The sequence below is a fragment of the Eutrigla gurnardus genome, assembly GCF_963514095.1.
Source record: "Eutrigla gurnardus genome assembly, chromosome: 2".
In the NCBI taxonomy this organism is placed as follows: Eukaryota; Metazoa; Chordata; class Actinopteri; order Perciformes; family Triglidae; genus Eutrigla; species Eutrigla gurnardus.
This window is the reverse complement of record NC_139916.1, coordinates 14,524,764-14,550,332: the sequence shown is the minus strand read 5'-3', so window position 1 is coordinate 14,550,332 and position 25,569 is coordinate 14,524,764. Positions and strand designations below refer to the sequence as shown.

General features: G+C 41.6%; 3 protein-coding genes across 3 annotated transcripts in view; 1 reads left to right on the top strand and 2 right to left on the bottom strand.

Moving 5' to 3' along the window:
• The window catches only part of nudt2 (nudix (nucleoside diphosphate linked moiety X)-type motif 2), an 89,413-nt gene extending 83,951 nt beyond the window's left edge, over window positions 1-5,462 (bottom strand). Inside the window, exon 1 of the mRNA XM_084030276.1 lies at window positions 5,458-5,462. The gene's annotated coding sequence lies outside the window, so the exon portion shown is untranslated. The remainder of the gene's footprint in view (window positions 1-5,457) is intronic.
• The window catches only part of cast (calpastatin), a 26,135-nt gene extending 4,046 nt beyond the window's left edge, over window positions 1-22,089 (top strand). Inside the window, exons 2-36 of the mRNA XM_084030205.1 lie at window positions 3,323-3,373; window positions 7,725-7,793; window positions 9,207-9,338; window positions 9,654-9,764; window positions 10,599-10,688; window positions 11,144-11,281; window positions 11,553-11,597; window positions 11,680-11,772; window positions 11,877-11,957; window positions 12,571-12,609; window positions 13,415-13,501; window positions 13,697-13,768; window positions 13,849-13,980; window positions 14,071-14,142; window positions 14,229-14,330; window positions 14,427-14,543; window positions 14,743-14,835; window positions 14,934-15,050; window positions 15,434-15,547; window positions 15,699-15,803; window positions 15,903-16,019; window positions 16,114-16,227; window positions 16,474-16,599; window positions 16,739-16,843; window positions 17,027-17,143; window positions 17,343-17,456; window positions 17,566-17,667; window positions 17,755-17,859; window positions 17,946-18,038; window positions 18,507-18,551; window positions 18,637-18,774; window positions 19,695-19,781; window positions 20,175-20,204; window positions 20,464-20,570; window positions 20,657-22,089. Of these exons, the coding sequence (XP_083886331.1) occupies window positions 3,323-3,373; window positions 7,725-7,793; window positions 9,207-9,338; window positions 9,654-9,764; window positions 10,599-10,688; window positions 11,144-11,281; window positions 11,553-11,597; window positions 11,680-11,772; window positions 11,877-11,957; window positions 12,571-12,609; window positions 13,415-13,501; window positions 13,697-13,768; window positions 13,849-13,980; window positions 14,071-14,142; window positions 14,229-14,330; window positions 14,427-14,543; window positions 14,743-14,835; window positions 14,934-15,050; window positions 15,434-15,547; window positions 15,699-15,803; window positions 15,903-16,019; window positions 16,114-16,227; window positions 16,474-16,599; window positions 16,739-16,843; window positions 17,027-17,143; window positions 17,343-17,456; window positions 17,566-17,667; window positions 17,755-17,859; window positions 17,946-18,038; window positions 18,507-18,551; window positions 18,637-18,774; window positions 19,695-19,781; window positions 20,175-20,204; window positions 20,464-20,562 (3,252 nt within the window). The 3' untranslated portion in view covers window positions 20,563-20,570; window positions 20,657-22,089. The remainder of the gene's footprint in view (window positions 1-3,322; window positions 3,374-7,724; window positions 7,794-9,206; window positions 9,339-9,653; window positions 9,765-10,598; window positions 10,689-11,143; window positions 11,282-11,552; window positions 11,598-11,679; window positions 11,773-11,876; window positions 11,958-12,570; window positions 12,610-13,414; window positions 13,502-13,696; window positions 13,769-13,848; window positions 13,981-14,070; window positions 14,143-14,228; window positions 14,331-14,426; window positions 14,544-14,742; window positions 14,836-14,933; window positions 15,051-15,433; window positions 15,548-15,698; window positions 15,804-15,902; window positions 16,020-16,113; window positions 16,228-16,473; window positions 16,600-16,738; window positions 16,844-17,026; window positions 17,144-17,342; window positions 17,457-17,565; window positions 17,668-17,754; window positions 17,860-17,945; window positions 18,039-18,506; window positions 18,552-18,636; window positions 18,775-19,694; window positions 19,782-20,174; window positions 20,205-20,463; window positions 20,571-20,656) is intronic.
• On the bottom strand, window positions 21,646-25,569 carry cd8a (CD8a molecule). Its single transcript, XM_084030265.1, has 6 exons — window positions 24,446-25,569; window positions 23,942-24,271; window positions 23,751-23,852; window positions 23,556-23,663; window positions 23,314-23,353; window positions 21,646-22,703 (listed from the first exon to the last, which is right to left on the bottom strand). The coding sequence occupies exons 1-6, from the start codon at window positions 24,492-24,494 to the stop codon at window positions 22,652-22,654; spliced, it is 681 nt and encodes a 226-aa protein (XP_083886391.1). The 5' UTR covers window positions 24,495-25,569; the 3' UTR covers window positions 21,646-22,651.

Sequence of the window (25,569 nt, the reverse complement as noted above, 5' to 3'; positions counted from 1 at the left end):
CTCACAGAGTCGAAGGCACAATGCAGAGGAGGGGCTCTGTTGTGTTTTTGTGTTGTGAGTCAGCTGAAGATTTATTTCGATTGGACAGCAGACCCAAATATTTCCACCAGGGCAGGGATTGTGTAGCAAGATGAGGAGATTTGCCTACTTGTCCTTTTAAAGTTACAGACAAAAAGAATAGGAATTTAGAAACAAGGCAGACCATTCCTCTTGATAGAAGAGAAATACATATGTCATGCTAAATTATTTAAACAGTACAGTTAATTATATATATATATATATTATGATAAATGTAATGCCAAACACAGCATAACTAAAAATGACACTGAAAACATGTTTTATTTCTTTGTTTCTTTGCTTTAAAAAAAAATAAAAATTATAGCCGAGGAAAGTTTAACTCCTCATGGCCAGAAACTATATTTTGCACACAAATATTGCATATTGTTTGCATTAGCTCACAAATTATTTCAGTGTTACAGCGCAGAGACAACACTCATGTGGCACACAGTGTATGCCAGACACACAGTGAGCCCACACAGCACACTCAGATGACGTTCACACAATCCTCCTTTTCATTTTCATCTAAGTGCTATGAGTACTTTTAGACACAGGGGGGTGCAGTTCTCCAGAGCCCTTCCCCTTTCAGCATGTGTGTCATGTTTTGTGGTGACGTACTTTATCTGAGAAGAAGTTGGGTTAACTTTAGGTGCCAAACTATCAACAAATCGACACATGAGGTGTGTGTGTGTGTGTGTGTGTGTGTGTGTGCTTAGAGGGGGAAGGCAACGCTGCTATGTTTTTCCAAAAAATCCTTACATAACTTTGGACTGCTGTCCAGAAGCCGTGTTTCCTGTCTGTTCCTTTGTTCGGCCGATTACTTTGAAGAGTCGTCTGAACTTTTACGTTCAACTGAGCTTCTTTTCTTCTTTTCTTCTTAAATTAGATTCTCTCCTTTCTTTCTTTTTATCTGCTAAGACAGTCAGTCTTTGGGTTTGGTTTGGACTACATGTGATATGATCCCTCCTCCCTCTCTTCTTTTTCTTTCCAACCACACACACACACACACACACACACACTGCCTCTGTTGTTTGAGTGGCTCTGCAGTTTAGATTCCTAAGCAGTGAGTCTCTCAGACACACCCAGGCTCTGCCAACAACGCAGCTTCTGCGAATACACTTCTGCCTTCATCCTTAAACTCTGCCTCCCTCAGCGATAACGCTTACTGCAAATATCTTGACGTAGGCCCCAGCGTCTGTTATCGAACTGCACCATCCCTCCTCTAAAAACCCGCCCTGACCCAGCCCAAAGTTTAAAGCAGACTTATTTATTCTTCCTGGCAGGCGGAGGAAAGTGGGTGGGCCTTTGTGCGTCGGCCTGTCCAATCGGACTGAGCCTGCTCTGCTGCCTTATGGCCGAGGAGGTGGAGCTGAGCAGCACAGGCTTGTTGTGCCGCTTCCATGAAGGCGGAGCAGCACGTTTTTTCACCAGCTGGGCGTGTATGTCTTTATGTGTGTTTACATGTGTGTGTGTGTGCATGCGTGTGCTGGTGAGATACAGCGTTTCCACAGCGGGGAATCTAAGGTGAACCAGCCTCAAGAAAGCATCCTGGTAGTACACAGCAGCATATAGGGAACCGATCACAATCAAACCTATGGTATGTATCTGAACAGCAGTTCCCCTTCATGCTTGCTCTTTTGTAAGTGTGTGTGTGTGTGTGTGTGTGTGTGTGTGTGTGTGTGTGTGGAAGGGCTTCCTCTTGGTATGATACCTGTCAAATCCTTTCTTTACGGCTGTGGTTACGATCAGACAGTTGGAGGTTTATCGTTCACGTGTTGCCATCTAACAGCAGTTTGTGGTCATCGAGTTTGCTGCTTTTTGCATGTAAAGTTATGGAAAGTTGGCAGAGGACTGAAGGTTACCGTGTTGGTATTATTGTGACTTTTATGGAGCGCGAGAGCAGATGTAAACATAATAAAAGGTAAATAATCAAGTGTTTTTTCTGAGTTGTTGTTAGTTTGCAATAAAAGGCTGATGTATGAAATCCAAACCGAGGGAAATAACATATATTCATCCTGTGTATAATGAACCAGAGTACAGTTTGATAAGATAGAAAATCCAGGACCATCCATGTCGACTTGGTGTTTGTTCTCTTTTTGTTGTGGCAATCCAGTGTATTAACAGCACAATGGCAGCACAGATAGCCTATAACATACCGTAGGTTTGACTGATGACGTCACATTTGAGTTTGCCCTCGAAACACAACAAGGCAATAATACTGGTCGTCATGCAGCGCTGCACCGAAACTTCAGTCACACAGCAGCAATTAGCCACGACGTTACTTTTACACATCTGCTCCACATTCTTTTCCTGTAACGCCGACTGCAGCTTTTGTCGTTTCCACCAAGTGATTGAGCCGAGCTCTTCCGTGTTATCGCCACTGACGACGTAGTCGCTATGTCGAAGTCGTAGCATAAGCTGCTTCCAGCCATATTCACATGTGTGTGCGTGTCTGTGGTTTGTTGGGTGGGGCCTAGCATTAGTCATCACTTTTCATTACAAGCACACAAGCTTTAATTGCTGTAGTCGGGTAAGTCCTGGATGTGCTGCATTGTTTCTTCCCTTCTGACACTGTGACTTATGTGCGTCATGCAGAGAGCAGGACGGTCTGAAGTTTCTCGCATGTGCGGGCAGCGTCTAAAATAGGAAAAGGATTCATACGCCAAACCTCGAGCACATCGACAGTTTCCGTCTGAGATGATGTGTCTCGCTGAACGACTGCCAGTTTGAAATGAGCAGTGGTTTCACATGCGGCCATCAGCCACGCTCTAAAGTCTCGTGTCTATTTTGATCCTGCTCAGTCACAGCACCTCTCCCAGAATGCCCCTGGTGTTCATACGAGTGTCCTGTTCCCAACCACAAAGCTCAGTGTTTGTCCTCCTCATGGGTTGCTGCTGCAGTAGCTGAAGCCCTGTGGTCCTGTCTGTCTGCGTGCATGCTGTTCTCTCTGAGTGCATGTCATGTGTCTGACTGCAGGAGATAGGGTCACGACTGGCTGTTTCCTGTGTCGGGATTTCTGTATCCACCATTGTCATAGTTGAAACAACTGACCACTTGCTGCTTCATTGTTGTTGTTTTACGAGCCCCTAACCTGATGACTTTAATACACAGGCTCTCTGTGCGTTTATGTTTGGATGTGTGTATTCATATTTATCACAGTGTTTATACTGTATGTTCCAGTCTATATCTGCACGGATCCTCATTTTTTTTTTATTTGTCCGTCAGCTGTAATTTAATAGCTGTTTACTTGTCCCTTATAAAACAGATACAAGGCAACTATCGGCCGCTTCCATTACCACGACAAAATTTCTACCAGGTACAGCCGTGTGAGATGTCTCCCGTCTGCACCCTTTTATGTTTTCTGTGTACAGGGCCGGACAGAATAACAGGAACACCTCACAATGCCGTATAACATTCTGACAATCAACAACAATGTAATAACAACATAAAGGTATCTGCTGCAGGATTGCTGTTACTTTGTCCATGTATTGCCACTATTGGCTGTGTGAAAAAAGTCCAGCATCAGTTCAAAGGTCAGTCGGTGTTCATTATTGTACTAAATAGCTAAATTTCAATTTCAACACACCAAGTGTCGGGCTGGACATCAACCCCATTACTTTTTTGGTACAAATCCAAATGTGTCAGTAAAACCAAGTGTTGAAATATAGCTATTTATAAGTAGTGAAAACAGGTATTGAATTATTGAGATTTAGATTTTTTTTTTTAAATCGAAATTAATGTTTTATTCAGACAAAGTATGTTGTTACATCATTATTATTTGACAAGTTGGGAATGTTTGTTTTTAGTTTATTATCTAATGTCAGGTATTGTATTGGCATTAATATTGAAAAACTTCAAGTGTTACAATGATTAATTTATTCTATCACACTAGTAGATATTTATTCAGCTTTGAATAGAGGTGGAGAACTCAAGTGGCACGTTTCTGCTTTTCCAGAAAAAACAAAAACTGCCTGAAACATCTGGATGAAAGCGTAATAACATAACATGCAAGGCATGTGGTAAAAGCAGCGTGTGCGGTTTGTTTTGTGATGGTTGATATACAGTCTGTTGTCGATAAGCAGAAAACACTTTGCATGAGGAATGCAGGAATGCTGCAGTTTGGAGTCCAAGCAGACTTTGTCTTGCAAAGTGTTTGGGTGGATCTCAGGTGAGCCAGAGAGTTTAGCTACAGACAACTGAAACCTATCGATGAGTGATTGGGTAGACGATAAATACTTAACTGAAAACTCACACACTGTAATGTTTTTTGCCTCCTAATTTAACGCCAGTAGTCCAGGGAAGAGACTTCTGTGATTCACTCTTTTATGTTTATGTGTTGTTGATCATTCTATACTAATCCTGACAGCAGGAGTCATGTTGTAGTGTATGTCCTGTATGTCATACAGTACATTGTTTCCCCTTAATGGACCACAAAGAAATGAGCAGCCTGTTAGTTTCTGGGTGGTTCAGTGTGCTGCCTGACCTGTCTTTGTCATCCGGCGTCTGTCAGTGCTGGCTCTGTTTGTGGACTGCTCTCATATGACTGAAAGACAAATCAGTTACAGAATCTTCTTGGCCAACTTCCTTGAATTTCAACAGACATATTAGACGTTTCCTGAGTTCCACATTTAGTTCGGATATGGTCTTTGAGCGTCCTAGGGGATTGCCATAAGTGCATTTCTGTAAGAGAAAGTATAGAGTGCAGTGATGATGTCATTCGTTTGGTCACTGAGACACGATGTGTTTACTTCCGATGAGCAATCATGTTTCAAGAAGGGGACACACCACAGTGACCGCAATCCCTTCAATGAAATTGAATAGTGTGTCTTTAAATCATGTCGACGTTGAAGCTGTTTCCAGTCTTTACGCTAAGCTACGCTAAGCTACGCTAAGCGGATGCCGGCTGTGGCTTTTTTTACCATACGGACACGAGAGTCCCATAAATCATTGATGGTCATTAAGAAAGATTATGATTAAAAAATGATGTCAATTTTGAAGCTAAGGCAGGCTAGACAGGCTAGCCCCCCCCCCCCTTCCAGTTTTTATGCTAAGCTAAGCAGATGCTGGCTGTGCCTCTTTTACAGACACGAGAATCTCATAAACCATCAGAAAATGTCTCTCTGTTGCTTTAAAATTTGTTATATATTGAAATTCTCATTAGATTCAGACAATAAATCAAACGCTCTAAACAAAAACAAAAAACTCCCAGAAAAAAACCCGGCATTTCTGGCACAGCTGTAAAAAGCCCATTCAATCATTTCCATCGTCTGTCTACTTACTAAACTACCTGCCTGTTTGCAATCTGTACGTACAATTATTCTGCGTCGCCGGAACCTTCCAGAAGCTGCTGGCTTGACAGCTGCGAGAGCTTAATATGGCCACATCCGTCTCGGTGTGACTGGTGTGATCACAACGTCTTAAACTTCGGCACAATTCAAAACATTTCCAACATTAGCTTCATAATTCTGTAATGAAAATATGGATTTGTCTTTCATGTTCAGTCTGCAAAACAAATCTGATGCATTGTGTATTATCTCCGAGCATGCAGCACGACTCTCCTTCCTTTTTTCAGTTATTTTTTTTTTTTTTTTTTGTGTGGGTAACCTAGCAACAATGGACATTTCATAACAGGAGCAACGTGAGTTCCCCTGTGGCAGAGGGATGCCCTGACTGCTTGTGACCTCACTTCCTCCTTTGTGCCACTTCCTCCTTATTCTCTCTCTAAACAGCATTATGTGAACTCTTCCAATTTTAAAGAGATGTTAAAAGAGAAATGTAGGGGCTAACATTATTATATTATTATATATTTTTATCAATTGTGTTCACACTCCTTCTACAAGTAAATGCATCACTGTAGGAGGTCTAAAGCTAAGACAACATTCATCTCTTTAGCTTCAAAGCTGCTTCAAAGTTGTGACCCTATTTGTGTAACTGTAACACCAGCCTGTGAAGCAATCACTGACTGAACTGCTATCATTTCAAAATCAGAGGTCAGACGTTGCAGATTATTCACTGGTGCTATTGACTAAGCTCTGTGTCTCTGCGTCTCCTCCCTCCTCTAGTTTCTCTGTATTTCCGTTCGCTCTCTGTAGTCATTCTCCGACATGCGACCTGGCTGAGCCCTCCGTCCTGCCGGCTCAGCGTAACTGTAACACAAGATGCTGAGCTAGCTTGACAGGTTCACTCAGCGGTTTACAGGTGTATAGACCTGGGATAATGATAGTTGCTAGACATAGTTTTATTTTGTCTCAGGACTCTACAGCTCCAAGAATACTGTAAATAATACATTTATAATAAGCAAGCACACAAAATGATGTACTAAGTTATATCATAATAGTATCAGTTAGTTGGAAATATCTGAGTGTGTGAATTCCTGTAATCCACAACTGAACAGGTAGAAAAGCAATGTCGCAATGCAGTGATGTTCACTAACTGGCTTGGTTGGCTGTACAATGATACACAATGCTTTGGGTTGGATGTGAAAATACCTGCAGTAATTCTGACCTGCTGTCAGCTTTGTGCTATCAATATTATTATTATTATTCACAGCAGCTGGGAGAACTGGGCAGGGCTCTGCAGCATACTGGGCTCCACCTGGAGACTGCTGCAGGCCTCCAAAACTCTCAACTGCACTTTAGCTAAATGTATCCTTGCAAGCAGGTCTGAGGCTAATAAGTTTAAGGATTTAATGTCTTCTTTTAATGCAAAAAATATATATGCATGTTTAAATGTAATTATAAGAGAACAAGCGAGAATTGTGATATTTGAAGAAATCCCTCCAAATTTAAACTGCTCCATTAATCTCTGAAACAAATATAAAGACCTCATTCACTGTGACTGTATGTATGTTCGAACTTAAGCGAAGATGGCAGAGATGCTTATTATTATGCTCAATGTGAAACATATCTCTCTTGGTTCATGTTTTGATATTGGCATTGTCAAACAAGCCAATAAACATAGGACTTAATAATACATTCCTGATCTTTTACATTTTTCCTGAGTGAAATACTCATAATTTTGGCAGCAGTTTAATGACCAGGCCAGTGTGTTGAGTTGATGAACTGGATCTTTAGCTTTTGTAGCAAAAAAAGGAAACTCAAATGTTATCAAAAGGAAATCTAAGATCAGATCACTATCACTGACAGTGATAGTTGACATTTGGCATGTGAGGAATGCAGCGATGACATCACCGCTGTGAATGTGTGAGTGTGAAAAATAACTGAAAAGCAACTTGTGAATCCTACATTTTTTTGCCACTGTCGTCAGTTGCCGAGGTGACGGCAGATAACAATGGCACTCGGCCTGTTCGCTCTCTGCTGTCAAACAGCAGTCACGCCCTTCAGTGTGGAATGTGGCGCTTCAATAAACCACCTCTGACTGCAGCGTGATGGATGTGTTTGTGTGCACCGTGATAGATCTTTACCTTTATATGTCTCAGTCCTTTTTCTGGCCCTTAAATATACAGAAACTCTGTTTTCCCTCTCCATCCAGAAAAGAGCTGGAATATTGTGTTTCTCAGCAAACGTTGGCTCTTGTGCAACCGAGACGTTGCTCCGTGGGAATCTTGAAACAACTGATGATATAATGATGTTTTCTTGTTAGATTTTTCCCTGCACATGTGTAACTTTTCTCTCTCTCTCTCTCTGTTTGTCTCTTCCTCCCTCTAGTCGCAGCCTAGCCAGGCCACACCCAAACCGGCAGCTCAGGTCTCCACTGTGAAGCCTGCACAATTCGAGGTATCAAACATTCCTCCTCTTCAATGCCCTAATATACCAACTTCCTTTGTTCAATCGGGGAACTGTTGTCCGACCTCTGACCCGCTCATTATCTTTACTAGTGTAGTTTTGTCGCTTCCCGTTCAGCCCTAAGGGAAGAGGTTTAGCTGTGGCCTCAAAGCAGTAGAAAGAAAGCTTTCCTTTTCCTTCCATTCAAATACAAGGGAGGTGACACCCAGTCCTGGGCTGGAAGCAGTGTAAGCCCTCGCTGTCTGAGGGCGCTCATGTTCGGTTTGACGGGTTGCTGATTGGAGTCATTTCCAGAGATACATTCTTAAATGTTTGGAAGTGGACATGAGCATGTTAAGTAACATACCAGCATGAAATCAATTGCTAAAAAACACTCAAGTTATTTGACATGAACTCTTTTATTAAACTTGCAGTTGCAGTTGACAAACTGGTTCTTTTTGGCCGAGACTGAAAGTCTACTTCACGTTGTTGTCTTGAAAAAATGACTTCGACCTCATTCTGACTGTAAAACACAGGGCTTTCACTGAGTCCATTGCCTTTCATCGTTCTCTTCAACTTCTTTAAGGCCAGATTGTGTTTTGACAGAACAAATCAAGGAGGCTAGCCTGAAGTGTTTCCACTTGGCCTTCAACAACTGGGCTTTGTCACCGTCTATTTTGGTGCCCTGGGTTGAAGAGAAAGGCTTTGACGGACATTTGAACCTTGAAAGTGGCCCGTGTGCAGAATATCTGTGTACCAGTACTTAAAATAGCACAATGAGATGTTTTAAACTAAGACTAAGCTTGGATTACTCAGCATTAACCTTTAGCTGTAAGTGACCCTTGTTAGCAGCTGATCTTGGAGCCCCTTGTCATACCTGTTGACTTTGCCATAGTGGGGTGCAGCTGCTCCTGTATCAGTGGTAGTGTATATGTTTACAGTATAGGGATCCACCAATGGATTTCTGTCCCACTATGACATCAGTAGGAAGGTAAAAGTCAAAATATTCCACAATGAGCCATACAGCTTGTTCATGTAACACTTGAATCACATGAGATCAGTATTGTAGATCTATATCGGCCGATACCCAAAGCCCAGTATCGGTATCGGCACTTAAAAAGTCAGTTGGGTGCATCCCCACCAATAGCATCATATCAGTCAACGCTCACTTCCTGTTTCACAGCCATCTATTTCAAACATAACACAGAGTTATACATTTTTATTTTGTAAAAAAGCCTCTGTCATGTTGATGTCATAAGGGTCATCTTTACTATTTACTACTATTTACTACTATTATTATATTTTTATGTAAAATCATTGGATTGCCCTTTAAAAAAAAACAAATTTTATTTGGTCATGAAGAGCATCCATTGAGCTGTAACGAAGGTAGATGATCGACTTTTTCCCACACCTGGTGCGTTGCAGAAGGCATCGTCAGGATCCGCCATGGCTACAAAGCCTGGGGTGGTTACCACATCAACAGGCAGAGCCGCACAAAGTGGTGTCACGGCAGGAGGAAGTGCTTCAGTTGGGACAGCAGGAAAAGCCAAATCGGAGGTAGACGGACTCTGGGTGCCTGAATGAACGTGGGCTTTTGGCTGTTTGGTGCGATGTAACATGAATCACTGCTTCCTTCTACACTCTTGGGACGCAGCTCGCGTCTCTCCTTCACTGGCTTCATCTTCTGTTCATCCTCGCAAACCATTTTTTTTTTTTTACCTCCTCTGTATGCGGCGTTTCTTTGGCTCAGGCATCTTGACCTCTCAGAAGCTCAACTTACCGTGTCACGTTAATGAGCTCTCACATCATCACGCTGCGGAGCTCAATAACTTTCTCCCGACTTTCTTTAAACACATGCTTCTTGGTTTGTAGACTAACACTACGCCGGCAGGTGCTACTGTTATTGACATGTCATCCGCTGGGGCGACCTTTGTTGACATGACATCATCCGGGCCGAGGGGCGGTCCTAAAGAGATGTCGAAGGTAATGGTGTCCTCAAGATGAAAGTGCTGCTTGGTGCTATTTTTTTTAATTTACATTACTGCTGATGTTTTTACAGAAATAGTGATTGATTTTCTACCAACCGGGCAGAATACAGGCACTTAAGTATTATATAAACCGTATTATTTTTGACTGAGGCTGCTGTCAGGTTGAAATGGCCTGCGAACAGAGTCCTCGTTGGTCGAGCCATGTGCTTGTGGGAAAACTCCAACATACACAGAGTTTAGTGTCAGCTGCTTTAAGAACAGCCTCTTTAAAATCACATGATCGTCTTCATAACACACATGATTGCTCATCATATTGTTTGTTGTCACAGTAATTCTCTTTTTGGTTTATTTGAGGTAGTTAGTTTTCTAGCTGCATAGCTGGTGAATATGATGCCAAGCAGCTGACTCATATTTCAGATGACTTTATGAGGGCTGCCTCCCACCAAACATCCTCTGTTTGCTGTGTTACCAATGCATATCCAAGCAAATATCAAATTCCTATTATCTGCCCTGGAGGCAGAAAATCACTTTCGAGAGTAAAGAGAAAGGCCAGCAGTACTGTAAAGCATGTTTGTTTTCAATGGGCTAAACCATGAAATAATACCATCATTTAAGCACACTGATCAGTGGTCAGACTCCTCTCAGTAGACCCACATTGGAAAGCTTTAGTTGGGCTACTGTGGCAGATATGACCAGAGATCATCGTACATTTTCTCCTGCTCTTTTTTTCACTAACACTGGTAAAATGTTGCCCACATCTTTTGTGGATATGTTGACTGTGAATCCTCCATCCTTGTGTTCTTAAGTAACCATTTGGCTACATGTTTAGACCGCTGCCGTCTCTCAAGTCAAAGCCACGGTTCCTTCTCCTGCCGCCACTGTGACCAAACCTAAAGGGTCGCCCAAAGATACAGCCAAGGTAGACTGGACTGGATACTCATCGCTCTCTGACGTGTACTTTTCCAGGCTTTCTTTCTGCAACGTCACCTTCACGTCCCAGGCTCTTATCGGGTATTTCTTACATTCTTCACCTGAGAAGACTCAGATTCTTGCTTTTGGATATTGCTTTCTTTGGGAGCGTCTTTCTTTTCTATTTTCTCCGTGACCGGTTCAGGATGAATAAAGGACTTAACTCTGCAGCCCTTTGCTTCGTATGCTTTTTATTCTACTTGCAAATCGTGCACACCGGTCCACATGGAGAAGCCCACAGTTTGTTGGTTTGTCTTTTTTTTTGTGACTGCACCTGCTGACACTTCTAAACTGTCATCACATTGGTGGAGGATTCATTCTGCTGGAGTTGTCCCCTTCATTGTCTTTCATTTTGTTTGTGCTGGGTATGTCATTTTGCTTGACTTGACTCAAATTGTATTTTAGAGTGCCACTGCCGCCACAACAGTCAAAGCTGATGTGCATAAAGTCGATCCTGCTAAAACAGAGGCGGCGGTTGCCACAGCTGCGGCTGGAAGTGTGTCTGTGCAGGGGAAGAAAGACGCTAAGCCGACACAAACGCAGGTAGACGATCCTGAAGCCAACAGGGCTGGAGGCTTTCTGCCACTTTCATCTGGAGTATTTTTTATGTTACATTGGATATTGTCATTGTGCTTTGACTGCCTAGGCCATTACTGTGCCATCAGGGCCTCAGACTCTGGGGAAATATCTTTAAATCTCACAGTTAACATTCTATGTGGATGATATTTTCATGAGGGAAAATTGAGGTTTGACCAAACGCATCTACTGCAAATCCTACGAGGTCTGTGTACTGATTCTGGATCTGTTTTTGCAGGTGCAGGTGGAGGTTCCTCCCGCAGCAGCTAAAGGAGCCAAAGAGGTAACATTGACTGAAACAGTATGAGCTTGCCTTATAAAGCATGTTGCTTGCTCCAGTGTGCTGAGTTGTGTTGCATGCTCAGGTGGATCCGTTCGATGCCCTGGCCAGCATACTGCCATCAGCTGATCCTATCGTACCCCGACAGCCTGTATACACCGGGCCAGAAGTCAAAGAGGTCAGCAGTGCGCACGCATGTTTGTGTGTCTGAGTGTACACTGATTGCACTGAGCTGCAGCATGACTCTGCTGTGAGTAACTGTGTGTTTGTTGCATGTCCCAGCTTGACATCACCTCCGAGAAGGGTCAAAAGTGTGGAGAAAGAGACATCACACTGCCTCCCGGTTATAGGTTTGAAGATATGGTCAGTTCTCCCTTCCTCCTAATCACTTCTCTACTATCTGCCTTTGCTACACTGGAGCATGTTTTCTTCTCCTATTGACAGACCTCATAGTCAACATGTTTTGAAGGAAGTACGGATGTTGTTATTATTTGTGTGGTACTTGACTTTAACATTGAACTAAAAAAGGGAACAAAAGCTGGCATCAAAGGTCTGTTTCATAATCGTATCTCACTCATTCATTGATCAGATAGTTTTAGCTTTAAATATTATTTAAAAAAAAATATAGAACTTTCTTCGGTTATGTATGAATAGAGGAAAATTAAGAGAGGATATGTTGGGGATTATTTTTGTTTGTAATTTGGGTGTCCTGAGCCTTTAAAAAGCCATTAACGGGGAACAGCACCACTGCATTTTGAAAACCCATTATCTTCTAATGGCTTTTCAAAGACTGTTTTTGTGTGCTTCAGCCAGGTAGAGGTTAGGGCACAGCCGTGCCTGAATGAACTCTGATCTCAACGCGGTGAAAACCACGTCCTGTGTCAAAGCAGCTTCAGACAGTATTTGGTGACTCCCTGAATTACTGCGGCATTAAATTTGTGCCTATGAATCTAAAATCAATCTTCTTCTTTTCCAGCCTGCAGCTCCTGTAGATGTTAAACCCAAGGACGTTCCTGTAAGTGGACCTTTCACAACCCACATTTAGCACCACATCCTTCTAATTTTCTCTTTTAAACTCACACTTTTTCCAACAAATGAGTATGCACTACACACACACACACACACACACACACACACACACACACACACACATTCAGGAAGCACTGTTTCCACTGTAAGAGCTCCTGGCTCCTCTAGAGAGGGGAATGTTGCATTACATTGGTGGGTGTTGTCTCAGCAAAGAGCACAGGACCCAACTTCTCTATTCAAGCTCTTGATCAAACACAAACACGCATGACCACATAGAGACGCACCTACACACTCACATTGTGATTCATCTGTTCCACACTTATATCTACCCATATGTAGGTTACTATCCTCACCCTCGACACACCCACATTTGCATCACAGGCTACACCCGCTTTGTCAGTTTGTCTCGCTAGAGGCTGCTTCAGCTCTGTATCTCATGATCTGTTTCCACCTCCCGTGTGAGTTTTGTGTCGTTTGTCGTTTTTTTTTTTACGTGTCAAATGTGTATTTTCGGGGAGTTTATTTGGGATTTTGTTTGTCTCTGTGGAATGTGAAGGGTGTGTCTGTACTTTTCCTTCACTGTTGGCTCATAGACTCTGGTTTGCATTATGTTTACCTTTAACCTAAGCTAGGAATGCCCTCTAGTGGAGAATCATGTGACTGTTATGGAACAACATTTGGAGGAATTTTTCCTAAATTGATCAGATTACAAGTAAAAAAAAAAAAATCTGATTTTGTCTAAATATTGTGTTGTTATCTGGTCGTGATGCACGCTCTGTTTTTCATCTCAGAAACCACTGAGCACAGATGATGCCCTGAGTTCACTCTCAGCTGGGTTCATGACTTCAACTGTCCCGGCTGCACCCAAATATCAAGAGGTCAGAGACGTCAAGTCATGCACCCTAACACGCCATGTGCTCTTTTAACAAAGTCTATCATTAAACCCCCCAGTTTTGGCAAGTCTGTCGTAAACAGTAGCCACCCTGAATATACACATGCATTCTCGTATTAAATTGAAGGCATAGTTTTTTTGTTTTGTTAGTTATAACAATTTGTCTTAATGAAATATGTAGAAGAAGGACCATGTTGACAACGTCAGTGCCACATCCGCTGGCCGTGCTAGCTTTGCTCCACCTCCCGTAAAGGTAAAGTAACGCTAACTTTGAAGTCTGACTGAAGGAGCTAAGATTTTTTGTTGTTGTCTAATGTCACGACTCTTTTGCAGAAATCTCAAACCCCTGCAGCTGTTCCCCCTGTGGCTGTGTGCCCTGCTCCTCCTGTTGATAAAAAAGCCAAGATGGAGAAAGCATCGGGTGATTTCTCACTGGAGGCCGGACTTCCTTCTGCTACTGCCACGGTACAGCGAGGTCACACCCTCCTTTTCTTTCCTCTCGGCTAGTCAAAAACTTGTTGTTCTTGAAATGCGTTTTTCTGCCGGCTGTTGTAGAAAGCGGCTCCTCCCGTCGCCGTGTGCCCTGCTCCTCCAACCAAAGTGGACATGAAGCCCAAAGCTGATGCGGTAGGAGCTGAAGTGGACCACCCATGTCCCCCTTATTTCTGTAGTTAAACAGAAAGTATTCATTTCCTGTCCCGTTCTCTCCTCAGGGTGACGCCTCTATGGATGCTCTCAGCGCTCTGGTTGACATGTTGCCGGAAGACCAACCAAAACCTGAACTCCCCACACTCAGACCGGAGGACATGGTCTCGGTAGGAGACGAGTCCTCACAGCCTTTTATGGCTTCTCTTGTGGGCAGCCGATGCCACCAGACAATGTCTCATTTTCTCCCATTTGTGTTTTTACAGGAGGGCAAACACAAGAAGGAGAAGGGCGTGTTTGTGGGAGAGAGGGACGACTCAATTGCTCCAGAATACAGGTTTAATGAGGAGGAACTCAGAAAACTGCCTGCTCCGAAACCTGAGGTGAGACTGGGACAAATTCAATTATTGTCAACATACGATTTTTATTATCAGAGCATAGTGATCAAAGTCATGCTTTTTGTTCTCTAATTGTAATTTAGATGTAATGGTTTTTGAGATCTTCAGTTTTTTTTTTTTTTTTTTTTACATGAACTGAAAACAAGCATCTTACTGTTCTCTTTATTGCCCCCTCCTCCTGCAGCCCACCCTGGATACTGGTGAGGCTCTGGACTTTTTGTCTGGAGGCTTCATGACCTCTTCATCAGCTCCTGCTGTCCAGGCTCCTCCAGCAAAGGTACATTGCAGGTCTATTACTGGTGACAGCAGACACAATTGTATGAATATTGCAGAAATACAGTTATTATCTCTTCAAATGTTCTGTCTCTGTTGTAGAAAGCCCCTGCAGTTCCTCCTGTGGCTGTGTGTCCTCCTTCTGATAAAAAAGCCAAGATGGAGAAAGTCTCAGATGATTTCTCTCTGGAGTCTGGACTTGATTCTTTTACACCCACGGTACAGAAAACTCCCATCTTCTTTCCTGCAAGCGTCTAATGGAAGTCCATTCGTTTGGGCTTCATAGATGCTTTATATGACTTCAGATCAAGCATTTTCAAAAGTATCAAAGAATAAAGCCACATGCAACGACACTAGCATGCAGGCACAGTCACTGTCCTAGCTTAGCATGTTAGCATGCTACCATTTGCTAACCAAACAGCTGTGGCTGGTAATGACATTAGTATTCAGTCATGAACCAAAGTATTGGACAAATTGCATTTTTGACTGAGGATAGCATCAGAGGGAAAAGACAAGAGTCTGTCTGGGAACCATGAATGTTTGTTGCAGAATGTTGTGCCCATTAATGTAAAGTTTGATGTCATCTCTGTCGTCCGGTGCAGAAAGCTGAGTCCTCGTTGGCTGTGTGCTATGCTGCACCTGCTGGTAAGGAACAGAAAGTGGAGAAAATTGCTGCTAAGAAGGATGCCACCGACGGCAAGCTCAAGACTGACCAGGTGAAATACACAATCGTTTTCTGATTGTTTTCCCGCCTGCTTTTTTTTTTAACCCTCTCTTGTCTTTCTCCATGTTGTCTTTCACGTTTATTTCAGTAGATTAACTATAAATGGTGTATCAGCTGACTACAATGTCCGGTTCTCTCCTCAGAGTGACCCTCTGTCTCTGGATGTCCTCAGCGCTCTCAGTGACACGTTGCCAGCAGACAAACCAAAACCAGAACTCCCCAAACTCAGACCTGAGGACATGGTCTCGGTAGGAGAACAGACGCCTTCCATTGCAGCATTTGTGTGTCGGCTCCTCAGTGAGAAACTCACCAGGCGTTGTTATCTCCTCCTCTTCCCCTCTTTCTAGGAGGACAAACACAAGAAGGAGAAGGGTGTGTTTGTGGGAGAGAGGGACGACTCAATTCCTCCAGAATACAGGTTTAATGAGGAGGAACTCAGAAAACTGCCCGCTCCTAAACCTGAGGTGAGACTGGGACAAATTCCCTTATAGACAATATAAGATTTTTATTATCAGAGCATAGTGATCAAGGCCATGCTTTTTGCTTCTCCTCCTGCAGCCCACCCTGGATACTGGTGAGGCTCTGGACTTTTTGTCTGGAGGCTTCATGACCTCCTCATCAGCTCCTGTTGTCCAGGCTCCTGTCATCGCCCCCTCAGCTCCTCCTGCACAGGTACACTGCGGATCTCTTAGTGGTACCAGTCACCAAAATCTGCAGGGGGAAATGTACAGACGAATCCTTTTGGCAGTAAAAAAATGGGTTCAGAATCAATAGGGATGGTATTTTGGCATTTTTGAGTGAGTGTGGTCCAACTAAGAAGCTACTTAAGTGTATTTCCTAAAATGTTGAACTATTTCCTAAAACTATGATTATTATTATTTATTTTAATTTCCTCACTTGTTATCGCTGTTTTTCCAGACCAAAGTAGAGGATTTGTCAGCTCTGGATCTACTTTCTGGAGGCTTTGTGTCTTCAACTAAAGCTTCTGGAGTTCAGGCACCTGCCCCTCCTCCTACCAAGAAAGCACCACAGGGGAAGCTATTGGTTTGTGTGAAACACTTTGTCCTTCTTCACTATGGGTTTCTCCTTACTGAGTTCATTAAATTATTGTTTTTAATTCCTATTGTATGTTCTGTTGTCACAGTTGCATTATATTAAACTTCCTCTCCGGTTCTCTCCTCAGGGTGACCCTCTGTCTCTGGATGTCCTCAGCGCTCTCAGTGACACGTTGCCAGCAGACAAACCAAAACCAGAACTCCCCAAACTCAGACCTGAGGACATGGTCTCGGTATGGGACACACAAGTGCTCATTCACCAATCTACAACATTTTGTTGCCTTATCATGTGGTCTTTTTGTGTCCTTGTTTGTGTGTTTATGGGAGAGATAGGATTCAGAAAAAACTACTTCATAGTAAATATTGTTCTCACCAGGTAATGTCTTTTGTTTTCCCCCTTGCTTTCCTATTCATAGGAGGACAAACACAAGAAGGAGAAGGGTGTGTTGGTGGGAGAGAGGGATGACACAATTCCTCCAGAATACAGGTTTAATGAGGAGGAACTCAGAAAACTGCCCGCTCCAAAACCTGAGGTGAGACTGGGACAAATTCACTTATAGACAATATAATATGTTTTTTTATTATCAGAGCATAGTGATCAAGGTGATGTGTTTTGTTTTCTAATTTAAATTTAGATGGCTATTTTTCGGAGATCAAAACAATTGAATGAAATTCCATCTTCAGTATTTTTTTTTTACTTACTGTTCTCTATGTTGTCCCCTCCTCCTGCAGCCCACCCTGGATACTGGTGAGGCTCTGGACTTTTTGTCTGGAGGCTTCATGACCTCTTCATCAGCTCCTGTTGTCCAGGCTCCTGTCATCGCCCCCTCAGCTCCTCCTGCACAGGTACACTGATTACTGCAGTGTGATTTGCAATTGAAATGGAAAACCATTTGGAAACCTGTAGAAATAATACCATTTTAATTCTATACACTTCCTTCTGTCACTCCCTCAGCCCTCTGCAGACTTTGCTCTGGATGCCCTGGCGGGAGACTTTGTTTCCTCCTCTGCCGCTCCAACAGTGAAGTCCGCTGTTCCCACAGAAACTACCCCGGAGGTAAACCAGCAAGTACATCTCGAGTCCTTTTAGCCTCCCTAAAGCCCTGCAGTTACATCACTATCTTTATTATGTTTGTGCACTCAGCTGTCCACAGGAGCAGACACCGCTCTGGATGCTTTGTCCGACATCTTGAAGGATATCACACCTGTCCCTCAGCCAGCCCCACTTCCAGCCAAAGACATGGTCAAGGTCGGCAGCCTGCTTCAAGAGTGTAGCCAGCATGTGACATTTTAGATGTTTCACTTCAGCTGTGCTGATTTGTAATGTTGTTGCAGGAAAAGAAGGTTGTTGAAGAGAAGCTTATTAAAATGGGAGAGCGAGACGACTCGCTGCCGCCGGAGTTCCGACCCACTGAGGAAGACCTTAAGGTAATACAACTCTTAATTACTCTCTCTGTTACTGCAGCCAGTCCTGCTGTAATGTTATATGAAAAATAAAAAACACATTTTTAGTTATGCTGATGAAGTGGTCAGTTAAATGGCAAAAAAACTGCCAGGTTGTTTGCCATGACATTTTGAAATTCATGTTTTCCAGATAATCCTAATTATTTTGGTACAATTTTAAAGAGCTCCTAGTCTGTCTCTGAAATGTTGCCTTTTTAAGCAACAATTTAAGTTTTGGTAACCAGCTGCTGTGAGCTTGAGTCACAGTGTTGGTGTATGTTTCAAGGGAATCTATTAGACTGTAATGGTTAACTTTTTTTTGTTGAATGAGTGAAATATGTTCACTAATGAAATGGAAGTTGCAACAAAGAAAGCTGACATAGTTGTACATGTGAATAAGGCTTTTTCGTATTAGTCATTCTCTTGTGTCTCATGTTTAATTTAATTGTAAAGAAAATGGCAGAAGAAAAGGCAAAAGCAGCTGCAGCACCTAAGAAGGTAAGAATCCATACACTCAGAGAATAGAAGCACTGTTAAATAATATACAGTACAATGTGGATATACATATCCTATCTCCCCATAGAAGTCCATGGATGATAAAACAGCCTTGGACTTGCTGTCCAGTGACTTTTCTGTTGCTCCCAATCCCCCTGCACCCACCGCATCATCGGCTGCCACAGCAAAGCTGGAACCTCCTGTGCTGGACTCTGAGCCCTTGAAGGTAGCACAGAAAATAAACTGCAATACATGTTGAGGTCATAGTGAGAACACAGAGGTGTAGCTAATATTGGTCACGTTTCAGTTAGTTGTGAAAGGTACTGTGCATGCTGGCTTACTGAAATGACTGACTGGCCTACACTTTATGAGAAAGAGTTAAAATGTAAAGTTCCACCTGTGCTTTTCTACGGAAGCCCTGAAAGGCAAGTTAGAACAAAAAATGTAGGTGGTCCATTAACTCTTAATTCTCTCATGTATTTATGACTTAAGAACAGGTGAAAAATAAATAATCTTTCAGATATTTTTTTTTTTTTTTGTGAGAAAATGTTTCCAGTCTTTGTTGTTAAAGAAATATATATTTTTAAACATAAGAGGCCGGTGCTACTCTGCGCTCTAAATAGGAGCATAAACTCGAAGCATTAATAATTTCTTTAATGTGAGTTTTAATTTACATAACTTGCTAACACACAATATGTTTGTACTTTAGGTTTTGAATGCATGGAGATGCAAAACTCACCGGAAAGAAAAGATAAATGCTTTTAGTTAGGACGTGGGGTCGTTGTGCAGTCCACCCTCCTGTGGCTGAAATGATTATTCCAACAAAAACTTAAAAAACATTTTTTTTAAAACCCCATAAAAATCTGTTTTCACAGATGAAAAAAGTAAATAAAAATATTATTACAACAAAAAAAAGGAAGAAAGATTATTATAATTCTCAAATCATAAACACAAAAGAGAAAACTTTAGATCCGACTTAGAAAAAGGCCTCTCAGGGCTTCTGTAATTTACAAAGCCCAAATTAGACATTTATCTATGCTGAATTGTTTCAGATTCTGACTCAAACGACTATATTGGTTCAGTACATGGATGCATTATGAGCTGATATGTTTGTTTATCATTTATGTCTTTATTATTCTTTCCTAGCCAATGGCTGGTCCTGTTTTGGAATCCCTGGCTGGCACTCTGCTCCCAGACGCCCCAGAGTTCAAATCCAAGAGCGACAAACCAAAGGTAAAAACGTCTGTGTGAGATCAAGAAGAAAGATCCCTCCCTCAGATGACATCACCGATACAGTGAAAGTTAAATAGCTATAGAAGGGGCGATCTCTAGCTCAATAGTGAGCTTGCCCCCCATGTAGACTGAACCCGTGGCAGTGGCCCAGGTCCGATTTTGACTCGTCATCCTGAAAAAAGACAATAAATAACATTATTTTTTTTAAAGATTAACAGAATGTAGGGCTTGAGATCTTATTGGAAAACTGCTATTCACTATAGTGATTTTGCACACTTTTAGATTGTATTGTTACATGGCGCCCTCTACAGGTCATTTACTGTATCAGTGGTCACCTTCTCGTGGAGCAACGAGGAGTTGTTGAGCCTAACCAAGGTGTCAACTTTGTTACAGGGCAAGAGCAAGTCAAAGTCAAAGTCTAAAGTAAGCACTCCTCCCGCTGCATGAAGACAAAAATTCAGTTGGATATGCACGATGATGGACAAAATGAATCTGTTCGCTTACAATTGAACCAATGACATAAAAACGAGTATCTCCAGCGGTGGAGCCTGAACAAAGGCTTCAGCTGATGTTAATTCCCCCAAATAATTCCATTAAATCTGTAGAATTATGCATGCATGCATGGCGCCACTCCTTCTTTTCCTTTCTATATATTTATTTCAATTTTAAACATGTATTTCAGAAACACCACGCAGAGGAGCCATCTGCCACTGACCTGCTATCAGCTCAGCTAAGCTCTGACGTTGTGCCAAAATCTACAAAGAAGGGAGGCAAGAGCTAGACCACCAGGTAAGGTTTTGTGTTGATAAATGAAACACTAAATGATGGGGATAAACATCTGTTGAACTTGCTGAATGTGTCACGTTTCTTTGCAGGTTGTTGGCGCAATTTGTCCTCCCGGCCACAGGGAGGGCGCCGCTCTCTGGATTATGATTCTATTTTTCTATCGCCAAGAATGTATAGTGGATGAAAGACAAACCTAGACATACCCACCACTTGCTCACACACACACACACACACACACACACACACCTCTGCATTGCTCGGTATTTAAGGATGAGAAGATAGAGAGAGGTTTAACTTCGGTGAGAATCTTTGGGTTTGTTGGTTGGGCTGTTGAGTGTGCAAGGGAAGGTGCAGAGTCCTGTATATACATCTCAGCAGACAGTTTTGCCAGTGACACACTAATATCACACTGCTCATCTTAGTCCGGTGGTGTTGTGACGTTGGTTGTCGTGGGGACCGTCAGCTCGTGTGTGTGTGTGAGCAGTGCGGGGCGGGTGTGTAGTATCGGGTGTGTGGTATCGGGATGTTTGTGCAATCTTGATGTACACGGATAAGCCAAGTTTTCTATCGAGATGTGGTCAGCTGCCATTAAGACACTAGTGTACAGCTTAGTTTTCTTAGATTTTAGGCAACACATAGTTTACATGATTAAATGTGTGGAGGATTTCCTGGAGGTGTTCTGCTTAATTCTGTATCTGAGAGAGAAAAAAATCTGGCAAAAGAAGTTTTTTTTGTATCTAAGTGGCCTTGTAGGGGGGGGGGGGGGGGGGGGTGTACTGGTGTCAAGAAGTGCACTTAGTGAACCGAGGTGGTTACAAGCTTTGTCAACTGCCCTTGTTTGTATACTGTAAAAAAAAAAAAAAAGAAAAGATTTTTTTTTGCTCTATATAAGGCAACACTGTATAATTTACAAAGGGCTTTCAAATGTAAAGTCAAAAATCAACATACTGTCCCCAAGATTTTTTTTTTCTTCAAAGGTTTTGTGTGGGTGTGCGTCAAAAGATATGAGAGGTATTTTAAATGTGGGAATACTGATAAGAAAATAAGTCTAGAAATTGAATGGTGTACTTGCTATAAGTAGAGTGTGATTTCTACGATTTGTTGCTAAAATGGGAAACAAAAGCTAACGCGAAATATATGTGTAAAAGAAATTCGAAAATACAGCAGTAAATGAATAAACATTCTTTTCTCAAAAGTGCAAGGCAAGTGTGTGTGTGTGTGTGTGTGTGTGTGTGTGTGTGTGCGTGTGTGTGTGTGTGTTTAAGGTGAAGAGAAACAGAATCTCCTCAGAAAATATCTTTCTCTTCACTTGGCGGTTTTCCACTCTGCGTAGTTGTAGAAGCCCACTTCCGTTTGACTCGGGGGGCTTATAACAAAACAAATGTCTTTCACTCAAACTTTGTGTTAAACTTTTCGGATCCTGAGTGACTGATGGGGATGCAAAATGAGTGGGTTTGATGTGCGTAAAAAATACTAAAATACGAAACATGAATAAAAACAAATACAATTTGTTGTACCTTGAGTGATCATTTAATTTATTTTTTTTTTTTTACAATATTTCAAATTAAACATAACAATTCTAAATTACCATACATTCAATTTTACAAAATAAAAAAAAATAAAACCCTGTGAACCCTGGAATTACAAGAAATGCAACTTTGGAGAAAAACAAAACTAACCAAAAGCTTAACTAAATATTTTTGTAATTTAAAAAATGTACAGAGACTATGCTGAAAAAGTCAACAGGTTAAAATTGGTTTTGGCTTCGTACAAAATGTATGAGGGTTGAGTAAATACACATTTCATTGTATTTCGTTCATACGAATGTGAACATCTGGCAAACCACGATGCAGTTAAAACTGGATATTGACGACGCAGATAGATGAAAGTATTTGATGCATTTAATCCTTGAACCACTTTAAAAACATTTAATATGTTCCATTTCAATGAGAAAAATTGAGAAAACTTTTTTAAGTTGGCAGTAAAAATGTCCCTGTAATATCATTTCACTAAATGTGTCAGAAAGATATTCTGCAACAGTAAAACAACATTGTAAAATAATTGCTGTTTTAACACCATTTAGATTAGACGTGTCTGTTGGTCATCATTTGTTTTCCAGGAGCCACCACCCGCGGTCTACATGAGATAGACAAGGTATTTCAAATTACCAATAATATAAATAACCAAAAAATAGCTTATTTCACAGGCTCAGTTCTGTGGTCATAATGCAATTTCAAAGGGACAGCAAGGCTGTATGCAGTTGAGGACACTGAATTTTCTTCTGTAATGTCTTCAAATTTAACATATTTTATGTCACATGTGAGACTTAATTTAATAAATAGGTAAAGAATTCAGTATTTCTCCACCTATGAGCATGGAAAAGGCTTTGAAACAACGTTTATACTTAAAACAGTAACGGTTCATTTTTCATGTCATTTCTAACAACTTCCTAGGAAGAGTCAACGAAGCGTGTAATTTGGTAAAAATTACATGGAAAGTTCTGATTTGAGTTTAGTTCGTTATCTTTAAATAATATTTCTGACTTGTAACTTATAATTACAAAACATGCAGAAAATATCACTTAACAGTCTATAATTATAATAAAACATAAAATGCTATTATTATTTTTTGACTCTTTCATTTTGCTATCTGGGATGGGGACACTCACTAATTAATGAGTATTCCTAAAACTCTGGCCCTAAATGAAAACATATTGGATGAGAAGAAGAGTGCATAAATCACTTACTTTCTTTTGTAATGGTGTGGGCATCTCCTTGTCCTTATATCTAAAGCAAATCCAAAGTGTTATTAGAAAAGTTGCAGATCATCACACACATATTACAAAATAGTTTTAAATCAATAAAAGAAAAAAAAAAAAAAAAAAAGGGTAATTTGGAGAATTTTAAAACCATCTAATCTTTCCAATGACATCTATTGACTGCATATTACACGTTGTGGAACAACATTTTAGATATCAGACGAACTTACGGTTGCAGTACAAGGTGGTGGCGATGAAGAGGAGGAGAATAAGGCCACAGCCGCCGGCCAGTGGGCCCAGTATGATCAGAGAACAAAATATTTCAGGGCTGGTTTCCCCTGCAGAGTATCAGCTCGTTTATCACCTGTTCCTTCTCACAGCATCATACACATGACGAGGACACAGTAGTGACTGTGAACATTTACCTTGCTTGTTATTCTTATCGTTGTCACAAACACACGGTGGTTGGGTTGTGCATAGATTTGGTTCGGTGGTGGCAGCCGGTGGTTTTTCTACTGCAACTTTTTCTGAAGGAATTCAAAAGATGTGATGAAAACCGATGCAAAAACGACGAAAAAAGCATTGAATCCTCAATGAACCGAGAAACAAAACTCACCTCCGACCAGTCGAATGACTTCGCCGAACTTCAGTTCATTTCCTTTGTAGAGAGAAGCACAGCTGTAAATGCCGCTGTCACGCGATTTTTCGAATGACTTCAGTATGAGGACATTTTCCTGAATCCTTGAGTCGCTGAAGATGGAAGAGAAGGAGGTTTGGGATGACCTCACAATGCCATTGTTGCTGAAAGATGCAATGAATTCCATGCCAGACGTGTCCAGAACTCGAAACCAGACGGTCATGCTCCCTACTTCGGGAGGGTTACACTTGATCGACAGTTGATTGCCTTCTTTAGCAGTGATGTCTTCACCAGCTCCTGAAGTCATTTCTGAAAGATGTGATAACATCAGCTCTGTCCATATATATATATATATATATATATATATATATATATATATATATATATATATATATACATATATAAACAAAAGCGAAAGACTAAGAAACAGACCATCGCTGCTCCACAATAGTGAGCAGACTTCAAAATTCATGTTAAACTTACTTTGACAAAACACCAGAATCCCCAGTAACTGAATCCACTTTTGGTCCATTTTATTGTTGCTGACGACAACAGCTGCTATATGCGTCTTTGTGGTGTTTATTGGAGCCTGCTAGGAGATCATTTTGGTGAGATATCAAACCACGCCCCACCTGTAACCTTATTCTCTGCTGTGCTGTGTCAAATGGGATCATTGCAGCAGAGTGTTGCAGAGACCTCCTGCAAGCACATGTGGTGGTCTGCACGCCGATTGAAGTAGAGCCCACCAATCTGCACCTCACACTGCTGCATCGTGCTCGAAGCATTGAACAGCGCCACTTCATCCCTGAGCTACTGACACACACACACAGCCGTGCACGGTGTGTACTGTAGGCTGAGCGGAATGGGGGTAAGAAGTGTAAACACATTCTGTTTGCAGCCCACCTTACCCAACTCTATGATGTTTCGACACAAATCAAACGTATACAGCTCGCCTTTTTTGCCATTTTACCCTTCATCGCCCCAGCTCGAACTGCAGGGCCACTGCTCTTTAGCTGACCTTTGACCTCCCTCTCGTGTTTTGATGTGATAATGGAGGAGCTGCGAAATGATTGATAATATCCTATGGAAATAAATAACTTTTTGTTGATCTCCCTGGTGACATTTATTCTTGCTATTGCATCAACTCAAGGGCATGATTTAGGACAATACTGTTGTTTCCAATAATATGAGTTTGGAATGTTTAATTGTTGTTTATGTTTGTAAACTAGATTGTTATTATAATGATTAACAGATGGGTTACAGAAATCTCTTTTGCATTATGACTGTATTATTTGATCTGCTCTGTGCCCTAGATAATAACCCAATACACAGTTTAATATAAGGGGCAATAGGCCTAAAATCCATAACATGCAGTTTTCCACCAGCTTAACACCCCTATGGTTTATTTAAGACTCAAAATAATTTATTCCATCAGTTATATTTGACAGATTATAGGCCAGCCAGTCCTTTTTGTGTTGGAATACCTTTGATACAGCAATACAAAAAAAACAGCAAAAAATACAAATACAAATAAAATGCTCATTTTTAATTACACTCACAATTAGTGTGAGGTTGTAGAGTTTAAGTAAGTGTGTGTATATGTGTGT

Bases quoted from the DNA above. Each gene is read 5' to 3' on its own strand.
- cd8a (XM_084030265.1), bottom strand. From the start codon at position 24,494: ATGGACCAAAAGTGGATTCAGTTACTGGGGATTCTGGTGTTTTGTCAA. The intron at 23,853-23,941 runs GTGAGTTTTGTT...GAATTCCTTCAG, and splicing joins AGTCATTCGACTGGTCGGAG to AAAAAGTTGCAGTAGAAAAA. The intron at 23,664-23,750 runs GTAAATGTTCAC...GATACTCTGCAG, and splicing joins CGATAAGAATAACAAGCAAG to GGGAAACCAGCCCTGAAATA.